Below are 13,070 nucleotides of genomic sequence, written 5' to 3' on the forward strand. Positions count from 1 at the left end.
ATAGCTAGCTAGGTTTTTCTAGCTTGATAACGAACGTGCATGTGACTTAGGTTTTCTAAATTAGGTAATAGGTATTTTGCTTCCTTGTTCTCTCTCTTATAGCTATATCAATGAGAAATTAAGCTCTACGTACCGCTCCAGCCTCCAGTACATACTGTTTTTCAACTTTGAGAAGACTGAGGACGTCCTCCCTGTGTAATCATCCAGTCCAACCATATTTAGGTCCATTAACTCCAAAAGCCATTCTTATAAAAGATGGGTAAAATAAAAAAAATCTTTACCTAAGAGCAATCGATCATTACCGTCAACGTAGAATCGTAGATGAAATGAAGGATCTGAAAGACCACCCTGTTACATTCATTGCTCAAATAAAGCACTGACTGCACAGATGGTCACTCTAACACCCAAACCGAAAATGCAAAAAACTAAAATTCAAAAGCAAAATGCAAAAGAACTAAAATTCATAAGGAAAATGTAAAGAAAAAATAACTAACGACTACATTTATTCCAACACAACCCTAATTCTCCGCATCTGTCTTAATTAGCTTGGGGTGTAGTGACCTTCTTAGTGTACCCCTCCACCAGACACTGCATGAACAACCTCAAATTAGGATTGTGTTGAGTCCAACTGACAACGGAGTAGCCAAAGGACCCAGCTTCAAATCCAGCCCAAGCTAGAGAAAGGAGGGAAAGTGGGGTTAAACCAAAAGGCCCAGCCTACTCCAACTTCCCTCATCCCTACACCTGGATTAGTCTCACCTTAGCAAGACCTGCAGAGCTGTTGCGCCTCAACCAATTTAGTTTGGCGGCCTCCCCAGGCGCCAAACCACGGCAGCCATCACGCCCACCAAAAGCTTGTGTTTTTGCCTACACTGCAGCCGTCCGAGTCCGATCACGAGCCAATCACCTCCTTCGGCAAACGCTGTGCTCCTGCTTCTTGACCAAGCATTGACGCCACACCAAGACTTGAACAAGCAAAGCCATCTTCGCACCTGAGCGTGCCACCGCTCTGTCATCGAAACTCAAAACTAGATCCCGACCACACCAAGGCCGACGCAAACGAGAACATCAGCTGCCTCGAAAAACCATCGTAGGATCCGCACCCAGCCACTCCAGAGCCTGGAATGCTCTGTCCTCTTAAGAGACACAGCGTCAGTGGATGCCTTCTATGTGGTCGGGTAGAAGACAGTCGCCACCGCCTATGTTGTTATCATCACTTGGAAATGAACTCCTTTTTGTTTTCTATCTTGAATTTCTTTATAAAGTAATTAAAAATCAAATGATGTTACATCAATGTCTTTGTCTATGGTTCGACATGTTTTACGCAAATTAAACCATGCAATAATAAATTCCTATCATCCAATGTGGTCTTAAAAGATCATTAACAGTATTGTAACTAGATCGTAACTCATTGGTTTCACATAGAGAAAAGAATAATGCGGTCGCGTTGTGTCTACATTCATACAAACTTGCTTCCAGCCAATTCCTATCACTATAGTTAAACAAGGTTCTTAGGTTCTTATATCTTGTATTTTTTTCTTTTTTTCTTTTTATGCAGATCGTATAATAACAAATAATAACTGGTTCTTGTAAAAGTAAAATGGGAAAATTCGTCTATTCATTTAATTAGATAGTCCTTTTATATAGGGTGAGGATTACAATGGTAATAGCAATTACAATAATAACAATAATGGATGATTGAGTTGTAACCGCTAATTCCTTAATTCCATCTTCGTCAGTTACTTTGACAAATGCATATAACGTGTTTTTTCTTTAACACTTCCCCTTGTGCCAAGTCAAAGATAAAATTGTGCATGAATTGTTGCCCCACTAAAAACCTAGCCAAGTAAAAATAAAAACCCTGTGGGAAAAATACACCTTGGTCAAAGGAAAAGAGCACAACGCACCTATTACATTTGATGATGACATATGTGTGTTAGACCCCCTGAAGTTTACACCTCCCCCTGATCCTTACATCAGTCAAGAGAGCTTGGAAAGTCTTCACATTCCTATGTTTTTCACATATTTCTCAAATATGGCCTTAGGCAATGATTTGGTAAACAAATCTGCCACATTCTCCGTAGACCTTACTTGATTCACTTGAATCTTGAGGAGGGTCTGTTGTTGCTGATTGTAGAAAAACTTTGGCGATATGTGTTTTGTATTATCACTCTTGATATAACCTAGCTTCATCTGTTTGATGCAAGCTGCATTATCTTCATAAATGCAAGTAGGTTCTACAGTGGTAGAACTCAAACCATTAGTCCCTCGAATATGTGTAATGATAGCCCTTAACCATATACATTCACAAACCGCCTCATGTAGAGCAATGATCTCAGAGTGGTTCGAGGAGGTAGTCACAAGGGTTTGCTTGGTTGATCTCCAAGATATCGCCGTGTTATTAATGGTAAATATATAACAAGTTTAGGAACGACCTTTATGTGGGTCAGAGAGGTACCCAGCATCTACAAAACCAACCAAAACATTATTTGGGGTTTCGGTGTAGTGGGTGGTGCTTTTGCCATCAACATTTCATTTAGGGTTTGTAGTTCCATCTGCGGTCTCTCTTGTCTCTTTGTAGGGAAAGAACAGTCCTAAGTCAATGGTTTCTTTTAGGTATCGGAAAATATTCTTGATACCGGCCAGTCCAGTAACGCTGTGTTGGCGCTGAGTTAAATCTAGCTAATAAGTTCACTGAGAATGTAATGTCTGGTCGAGTGCACTGGGCTAAGTACAATAATGCGTCTATTGCACTTAGATAGGGAATTTCAGCTCCCAACACCTCTTCATCATCTTCCTTTGGTCGAAATGGGTCTTTCCTTACATCCAAATTAACTTTGACCGATCATGGGAGTGCTATCAGGATGCACTTTGTCCATGTTAAATCGCCTGAGCATCTTTTGGACATACGCAGACTGGTGGACCAGTATTCCACAAACTCTGTGTTCTAGTTCAAGGCCTAGACAGAATCGAGTTTTTCCAAGATCCTTCATCTCAAATTCGGATTTCAAATAGCTCGCGGTTTCTCTTATTTCATCAAGAGTACCTATTATGTTGATATCATCGACATATACAACTATAATTGTAAATTTAGAACTTGTTTTCTTTATGAATACACAGGGGCATAATTCATCGTTCGTATATCTTTTCCCAATCAAGTAGTCACTTAGACGGGTATACCACATCCGCCCGGATTGTTTCAATCCGTAAAGTGAGTGTTTCAACCTAATTGCAAACACACTCCGTAGTTTAGAGTCACTTGACTTGGGTAATGTAAGGTTTCAAGCACCTTCATATATATATATATATATATATATATATATATATATATCTTAATCAAGATCCCCATAGAGATATGCAGTAACCACATCCATGAGTTGCATTTCCAGTCCTTCTGAAACTACCAAGCTAACTAAGTAGCAGAACGTTATAACATCCATTAAGGGAGAGTACGTCTCCTCGTAGTTAATTCCAGGGCGTTGTGAGAAACCTTGCGCCACAAGATGAGCCTTGTATCTCAGGACTTCATTCTTCTCATTACGCTTTCTGACCAAGACCCATTTATGTCCTACAGGTTTTACACTTGGTAGGGTTAACACTACCGTACCAAATACCTGTCTCTTTGCCAGAGAAACTAGTTCTGCCTAGATTGCTTCTTTCCATTTAGGTCAATATGCTCTTTGTTGACATTCTGCAACAGAGCATGGTTAGATATCATCATGCTCTATGATTTTTTGAGCAACAGTGTATGTAAATACATCATCAATATGTATGGAAGATCTTTCCATCAACTCATACAGACTCTCATAATCCATTGAGATTTCTTTGTTCTCTAGAATCATTTCAAACATCGAATCGTCCTCCAGTATTGATTCATGGATATAACTATAAGGATTAAATTCTGCTTACTACCTTGTACTTTCAAGGGTTCATCAGTTCAGTCCATGCACTTCTAATTTAATCAGAAAAGTCCTTGCACTCTCTAATTTCATCAAATCGATCCAATCCATCACTATTCCTTTAATTTTCGCTGTTAAAATGCTGACGTGGGACCTTCTCATAGGAAAAATTCTCAAACTACCCATCTCTAGGAAACCAGTCAACATGTTAGTGTTGTCAATGCAGATGGGTAGTTTGGAAATTTTCCCCGAAAATTGACGGAGTGGTGACGGATTGGATCGATTTGATGAAATTGGAGAGTGCAAGGACTTTTCTGATTAAATTTGAAGTGTAAGGACTAAACTGATGAACTCTGCTATGCCAAAAATGGCAAGCAATTTAAAACCCTTTTTGTTAGGGCTGGGATTTGGAACCGTAAAACCGATGGAACCGCACCGAACCGCACCGAAATTCTCGGTTCGGTTCGGTTCTACAACATATGTATACAAATTTTTTTCGGTTCGGTTCCTAGAGTCATATGATCGGTTCGGTTCCGGTTCTTGTTTTTAAAACATCCTTGGAACCGAATTACACATGTCACTGTATAAGTAGACATTAGTGGTGAGCTTATTTATGTAAAATAGACCCTTTCTCATGTGATCGGGCCTTCCAAATGCAATCAGAGCCTTCCATCTCTTCTCATAATATCCTAACCGTTCGATCAAAACCCTATCTGACTTATCTCTTCGACTCTCCCGAGTTCCCTCAAACTCTCACTCTCTCTGTCTCTCGAAACACAAACGGCGCTCGGGCCTCTCCCTCATCATACATCGATCAATCCAGTCATCCGGTCCTCGTCCAGTCGTCCAGTCGTCCTCGTCGTCGTCCAGTCGTCCAGTCGTCCTCGTCGCTCCTTCTGCTCATCCAGATCCAGTCGTCCAGTCGTCCTCGTCCAGTCGTCCTCGTCGCTCCTTCTGCTCATCCAGATCCAGTCGTCCAGTCGTCCTCGTCCAGTCGTCCAGTCGTCCTCGTCGCTTCTTCTGCTCATCCAGATCCAGTCGTCGTCCAGTCGTCCTCGTCCAGTCGTCCAGTCGTCCTCGTCGCTCCTTCTGCTCATCCAGATCCAGTCGTCCAGTCGTCCTCGTCCAGTCGTCCTCGTCGCTCCTTCTGCTCATCCAGATCCAGTCGTCCTCGGCTCGATTGTAATAGAAGATCGAAACCCAGACGACCTCCGTCGAAACCCAGACGTCCTCCGGTCTCCGCCTAGGTATCTCACTATCTCTCTCTCCCTCTCCGAGCCCCGCTCCTCCTCTTCTTCTCTTCTGAGTTTCTGAATTCTAATACCAACTAATCTGTACAATTGGGTTCAATACTTGGATTTCCATTTAATCTTGTGGGAAATACTTCGATTTTGAATGGGTATAGTTGACTAGGTTGATTCGGCCGAGTTGGGAAGATAGTCTTCTATGGTTGAATTTTTTTTGCAGACTTCATGTGTTTGTGATTTTGTTTGATGGGTTTAATTACTCTTCTATGGTTTTGGTATTCATGTGATTGTATTTAGTGTTTCAGTTTTGATGCAATAAATTGTAGTTGTCATTGTAGTTCCCTTGATCAGTGGTTACAAGAATAACAGAGGAGCTATACTTCCATTTTGTTTTTCTTTGTTTACTGGAGTTCCACTTGGTTATATTGGCTGTAGTGTTGGTTTTGTATCTTTTGGGGGATTCTTTTGGTTTTCGGCCTATTGATGATGAGAATTTGAAAACTTTGAGATAGTACTGTTACTGTTTTAGAAGATGAGAAATTTGGTTTTGGAAATGGATGAGAAGTTGCTTCGTGAGGGTCTGTGTGGTTGAGTGGAATTGCAGTGGCGGTTTGGATTCGTAGATGATTGTGTTTGTTAATGTGTGAACTTGTATGTGTGATTTGTGTGGAAACTGGACATAAAACCACTATACCAGTCCATTCCCTTGAGCTTGTACAAATGATCAAAATAGGTTCTTTAGTGCCAGTGAACTAGTGAAGTGTGCTCGACTTTTTTAAGTTTGCAAGTTCAAATGTTCAAAGTTTGCTTTTGTTACTTTTGGAACTGAGTTTATTAGAAATTAATCTGTTGGGTATACATATATTAGAAATTAATTTCTAATCTGTTGGGTATAGGATGTTTTACGGTATACATATGTTTGATCGATTTTAACTGATTTGATCTTGATGTTAATTTTAAATGTTGTTGACTGGTCAGATTGCAGGAGGGACTGGTCAGATTGTCAGAGGAATCTTCATGTGTAGCAATGCATATACTAATCAGGTCTGTTTTAAACTTTTAATTTGGCCTTGCTTTTTAGTCAATTTGGTGTCCTGTGTTTACAATTTAGCTAATTTGGTCATGTTTATCCGGATTGGCAGGAAATCTTGACCTACTTTCGTGGATCTGAGTCGCAGAATTTGTAGGTACAGATTGCTTCTTGCTTACTGCCTTGGAGTTGGAGATCTAATTCCATGTCCGAAGCATCTGCTAGCTCCTCTGACCCATCCGCTTCCAATTTTGAACCAGCCGCTTCCAATGAAATTGTGGTTGCAAACAACAACCCTGAAACATCTCAACTAGCAGCCAACAACACTGCTCCAACTTCCAGTAAACCAACAAAAGCTTCTACTGCTCGGAGCTCTGTTGCCAAGAGAAGAAGAGGAGAGAAGAAGAAAGGCAGGCAGAGGTCGGATGTCTGGGATCACTTCACGAAAGTGGATCATCCTTTGATTGAGACTGTTGATGGAGTAGAGAAAGTGGTTGGCCATACTAAGAGGGCTCAATGTAAGTACTGTACAACTCATTTAGCATGCAATTCATATGAAAATGGCACATCTACTCTTAGGAAACACATTGAGATAGTGTGTAAGAAATACCCTGGTAGAGTTAATATAGAATCTAGCCAACAAGTTTTGACTAGTGATGGAAAAAGAGGTCAGAGTAGTTTGGTTAGTGTGAATTGGTCACAAGATAATTGTGTGGAAGCTGCAACTCATATGATAGTTGTCGATGAGCTACCATTCAGTTTTATTGAAAAACCGGGGTTTAATTATTTTTGTAGTGTTGCTGTACCCTTGTTTAAAGTCCCAGGTAGGAAAGCCATAGTCAAAACCTTTCTAGGCATGTATGATGCCAAGAAGGAGGAGTTGAGGAGGGAATTGAAGTCACATTGTGTTTGTTTGACAACAGACACTTGGACTTCTTGTCAGAATATAAACTACATGGTGATTACTGCCCATTTTATTGATCGGGGATGGCAGATGCACAAAAGAGTGCTTGCTTTTTGTGTGGTTCCAAACCACCAAGGTGTAACCATAGGAAAAATCTTAGAGAAGTGTTTGATTGATTGGTCAATAGAGAAGGTTTTAACAATTTCTGTTGACAATGCCTCTGCCAACAAGCATGCCATTGATTATGTTAGGAAGAAAATGTGCAATTGGGACATAAAACCAATCTTTGAAGGTAAGTTTATGCATGTGAGATGTTTGGCTCACATTGTAAACCTAATTGTGAAGAGTGGACTGAATATGATGGAGAGGTCAGTGTCTAGTATAAGGAATGCTGTGAGATATGTTAGAAGTTCGGGTGCTAGGTTAGATGAATTTAAAAGCTGTGTAGAGCAGGAGAAAGTTGAATGCAATAAGATTTGCATCTTAGATGTTCCAACAAGGTGGAATTCCACCTTTCTTATGTTGGACACAGCTTTGGAGTTGAAAAAAGCATTTGATAGATTGAAGGATGAGGAGGATTCAAGGTACAAAAGCTACTTTGATGAAGAGGAGGAAGTTGAAGATGATGATGAAACTGAAAATCAGAGTAAAAAGAAGAAAGTGGCTGTAAAAAGGGTAGGGCCACCAAGTGATGCAGATTGGGACAATGCAGCTGTTTTTGTGAAGTTTTTGAAAGTGTTCTATGATGTGACCCTTAATGTTAGTGCTTCACTTACCCCCACTTCACACAAGGCATTCCATGATATTGTTACTATTGAAGCAGAGCTTGAAGATCTCAGTTCTATTGGGGTAGGGCCTGATTCAAGTGAAGCAGACAAAGTCTTGTACGACATGGCAGTCAAGATGAAGGCCAAGTATTCCAAGTATTTTGGGAACTTAGATGACATGAACCAACTCTTCCTAGTTGCTTTGGTCTTAGATCCTAGGTATAAATTGAGAAATATTAGTTGGTTGTGTGAAACAATGTTGAATTTGTGTGATTGGGAGATCAAGAAGAAATGTGATGAAGTAAAGCAGCTTATGGTAGACTTGTGTGACTTGTATGGGCAGTCTAATGGTTCACATGGTGGACCATCCAAGGCTAAGGGTAAAGATCCTATTACTAGTGACACATCTATTAGTAAGACTAGAAGTAGAGCAAGGATTCTTAGTGGGAAGAGGGCTGTTATGCAAGAAGACTGGAATAGGCAGCTTGAACAGAATAATGATGTTGTGGTGGGACATGAAGTTGATAGATATTTGCTGGACCCTATAGAAAAACCTGCTGAAAATGATGATTGGAAGATTTTGGATTGGTGGAAGCTTAATGGAGGTAAATATCCCAACTTGCAATCATTGGCTAGAGACATATTAGCCATACAAGTGTCAACAGTTGCAAGTGAGTCAAGTTTCAGCACTGGGAAAAGGGTAATAGATCCATATAGAAGCTCTTTAAACCCAAAAACAGTTGAAAAACTGATATGTCTTCAAAATTGGTTGAAGGCTGATGCCATTATGGGGTTGGAGTACATTCCAACTATAGAGGAAATAGAGTCATATGAACAGATTGAAGCAGGTATGTGTTTTTGATGTTTTTAGTTTACTATTTTTGAATATGGTACAAGAAATTAGTTATAAAATCTATGTGATTTACTGTTTTGAGTTTTGACATTGTGCAGACTATGAAAAAAAGGATAGAGAGAATGATAAGAAGGGCAAGAACACTATCGCTGCTGCATCTGCATCTGCATCTGCACCTAGTGGCAGAGTAACCAAGAGTTCTGAGGCTTCAGCTTCAGCCCCTACAACCAAGAAGAAAAGACAGAAAAAATGATGCAGCAAATTGATTTAGTTTTCAGTATTTAAGTTTGCTGCAAATTGATTTAGTTTTCAGTATTTAAGTTTGCTGCAAATTGATGCAGCTGCATTGTTTAATTTGGACTAAGTTTATTCACTTTATTGTTTAGTTTTATTTGCTGCATGTGAGACTTTGAGTTTGCAGTTTATGCATGTGAAACTTTTGATTGTTTGTGTTTGATAGTTTGAGAGTTTTGAACTTTTGATTGTTGGATAGTTTAATGCTTTCATCACTTTCATGCTTTGACAGTTTGGGAGTTTGCAGGAAATTGTTAATTTGCTATGTTGATGTTGATTGTTAAATATGTATATTGTAGATACCGTATTGAGTTTGAATGAGTGAATAAATTGTGATATATTGAATCATTTGAATGTATGTATGGAAATCAGGAAAAGTGAAAACTAGAAAGTAGAAACAGCTGAAAAGCAGTGTTTCTATATGGAAAAACCGAGGAACCGAACTTGGAACCGATCCGAGTTTGGAACCGAAAAACCGATAATGGAACCGATCTGGAATGGAACCGGGAAACCGAGGAACCGAACTTGGAACCGATCCGAGTTTGGAACCGAAAAACCGAGAATGAGACCGATCTGGAATGGAACCGAAAAACCGAGGAACCGACCCGAGAAAGGTCGGTTCGGTTCTGCATCGGTTCTTCATACAAAAAACATCAAACCCGAACCGAAAATCAGTTATCGGTTTCGGTTCCGGGTTCAGTCCTTGACATTGAAAAACCGACCCGAGTCCAGCCCTACTTTTGTTGTCAAGTTGTAGTAGTGAAAGTAAGGGATCGTTCTATGTCGAGGATCAAGGGTTCACCTTCAATTTATGTAACTACAAAACAAAGAAAACTAGAATGTGAAACTACAGTATGAAACAAATTGAAAAACATAATTGGGGGGAAATTGTTGATTAATTATGCTGAAAATAAAGCTGTAGATACCTACTAGCATGACTAGTTTGCTATCTCGCCAAGTATAATTAACACCCTCTTTGGGACACCCACAAGCCATGGTGAGGCCCAACCGCTACTTGCATCTTGTAGCCCTATATTCAAGCTACGCTACGGTATCCGGAAGTCGCAAATCCGCCGCCGGGAAGCCACCTTTCCGGCCTTGCCAAGTTGCCTCCACAATATGCATTTCTATACTAGAATAGTTGTTTGCTTGTCCCACATCTAAGAAAATGTAAAGGAGATGGCTTCCTTCACCTATAAAAGGAATGTCTCCTCCCACTTAAACACCATCCAATCCGATTACATCTCTTGTAATCTTGTTAGGCCGCAAGGCTCGACACACTAGTATAAGCTTTCAAGTGGACGTAGTCCCCCGCTAAGGCGGGAGGTGAACCACTATACTTCGCTTGTGTCACTCTCTCTCTCTCTCTCTCTCTCTAAAGCTAACTAGAGATCCCCAACGGATCCAAACGTTAACATTGGCGCCGTCTGTGGGAAGCCAACACAAAGGCTTCGTCACCTACCACGAACTTTGACCCAAAAATGTCGAGTCGACGCTCATTCAACATCAAATTGGGGCCGGTCAACGCCCGGCGGGGCCGGTCAACGCCCGTAGGCAAAGTCAATGCCCATCAAGGCTTGATCAACGCCCAACTCAAAAAAGGTCAACGCTGAACTATTCACTTGGTCAACGCCAACTACAAAAAAAAAAAAAAAAAAAAAAAAAAAAAAAAAAAAAATTGGCGGCAAACTTCTCCGGACACCCAGAAAACTTCTCTGGGCACCCTCCCTTTTTCAACTTTTCCCGCCAGTTCCTATGTCTCCGTCAAAGCTCCAGTTCCGCCGGACACCACCGCCCAACGGAAAATAAACCGCCTGAGATCCTCCGCCGACCTCCAGGTCACCGCCGAGCTCTCCCGCCGAGCATCTCCGCTGAACTCGAGCTCGGAGCCTCAGCTCTACTTTGCAGCTCCGCCGGACCCAACTGCTGCTCCCTCCGCTAGCCAGCTCTGCTCCACCAAGCACCTCCGCCCAACTGAGCTCTTCCGTCGAACAAAACCTCTGCTGGGAAAGAGCTCCGCTCCGCTGCTATTTGAACCTCCGAGTTCCACCGGACTTAGTATCCGCCACACTTCTTCAGCGGCCAAAGCTCCACTAGGAAGCAAGCTTCAATCATCAGCGCCTCCGCTCCAAAACATTTCGCTGAACTCCAAAACTCCGCTCCGCCGGCCAGCCTTCCGCCAAGACTTGCTGCAAGCTCCGCTTAACCGCAAGCACTGCCTCCGCTGAGCTCCGACTTCCACCAGGCCTGCTGCGAAACTCCGCTGAGCTCCGAGTTCCGCCGGCCTTCCACCTCCGCTGGACTGTTCTCCGCCCAGCTCAAGGCCTCCGCTAGGACATTGGCGGAGCTCCGCCGCTGGCAACATCCGCTAGCCTGGCTCGCCGGACTCTCTCTGCTGAGAAAAACCACCGCTGGGCACTGAGCTCTTCGCTGAGCTCCGGGTTTCCGCCGCACTTCGCTCCGCTGAGCTCGCTCTCCACCAAGCTCCAAGTGAGCACCCAGCGCCGCCAAAACCAGGCAAAGTTCCTCCAGGAGCACCATTCTCCAACAAGCATCGCAGCAGCTCCGCTTAACCGCTGCACTTCACCACCACCAGCAGGCCAGTGCACTCCGCTAGCAAGCTCCAACGTGCCAGCAAACCTCGCTGGCCATCCTCCTGCTATGCTACACCGCTGACCAGCAAGCCTCCGCTGAACTTCCAATCTCCGCTGAGCTCCGCTGGCCTAAGACTCCGCCACCACTAGCTCGGCCGGATAGCTACACCGCTGACCTAACCTTTCTCCGCTAGGCATCACCACTTCTCCACCGAAGCCAACCACCTCTGGCCTCCTCCGCTGACCAAGCTTCGCCGGAGCAAAACCTCCGCTGAGCAACAGATCCGCTGAACTGCTGGCCACAGCTCTGCTGACCCTCTAGCCAAGCTTCCGCCAGGCAGCTACAGAGCTTGCTCGTCTTCCTTGCTTCTCCGCCAGAGATGCACCTTGGCTATTCTCATACTCTTCTCCAAATATACATGAGCTTCCAACTCTTCTGATGCAGCTACACGTCCAGGCTTTTGGCCAAAAGAATGAGATAAGTTTCAACTTTTCTTCACTGCTGCACAAAGTCAAAGCATGTTTTATATACATATATCGATCCCTCACAAGCACGTTGACAAGTAATATAGCTGCTGCAAACGTGAAATACACTTGTCATGGGTTAAATCATGCATGTAGTCTGCTATGCTCCAACTTAATGACACGAGGCCGTATATTTGTTTGCTTCTGCACACCTACAGCAAACACGTACCTGGTTTGAATGTGCTCTGCTACTTGCATGATCTTTCTGCCATATTGATTAATTGAACGTATTCATCAATCACCTCTCACACAAAGCTAGCTGGCACTTAACTCATTTACTTGCTCCAACTATTATATTATAGTTACAATTAAGCATCAGTGCATACCCTTACACACTTGATCTGGGCTTCCTACTTGTCATTAATAAATTCATTAAATGTCAACTCGTACAGATTGTGATGCCTTCCCATATTTAGTGGCTTATGATAGTGGCCATCATGTGCCTTCATATATCACACAATTGTGCGAGCATGTTATTCTCATCATTAGTGACCCCCTGATATGCTTCTTCGTACACAATTATGCATATATCTCCCACTATCATCTCGGTTTATGTTTGTTTGAACTCAGTACATAACTTTATGAGCGGTTGGCGGTAGTGATTCACACACTACTTTAGGCAAAATAGATGTAACCACCTAAATTAAGTGTTATCATCCTTGTAAACCATGTTACTGTGCCATCACATCATTTGGAGTAATTTGTGAGTACAGATACAAACAAATCATTCGAGCAGGGACTCCTTAAAGTATATAGATTACATGCTAATCATTTACTTTATTTTATGTTAAGGAGATATAATCATCAATCACCTTTCCAATTAGCGAAATCATCATCCTTCCACTATGGTGCTTCACCGTTGCAATGGACCGTCATGCTCGGCCAACTCCGCTAGCCTCCAAATCGGCATAAGATAAGTAACTATATCTTATCTTTTACGCTCTTTCAAATTGAGCT

The 13,070-nt window shown here is 42.3% G+C and overlaps 1 protein-coding gene across 1 annotated transcript; it reads left to right on the forward strand.

The window, feature by feature from the left end:
• The first annotated feature begins 4,552 nt into the window (after positions 1–4,552).
• On the forward strand, positions 4,553–6,333 carry LOC112183519. Its single transcript, XM_024321904.1, has 4 exons — positions 4,553–5,081; positions 5,473–5,591; positions 6,125–6,190; positions 6,289–6,333. Exons 1-4 carry the CDS (start codon positions 4,553–4,555, stop codon positions 6,331–6,333), a joined length of 759 nt encoding a protein of 252 aa, XP_024177672.1.
• The last annotated feature ends 6,737 nt before the right edge of the window (positions 6,334–13,070 follow it).

Source organism: Rosa chinensis, chromosome 2 (assembly GCF_002994745.2).
Source record: "Rosa chinensis cultivar Old Blush chromosome 2, RchiOBHm-V2, whole genome shotgun sequence".
Taxonomy (NCBI): Eukaryota; Viridiplantae; Streptophyta; class Magnoliopsida; order Rosales; family Rosaceae; genus Rosa; species Rosa chinensis.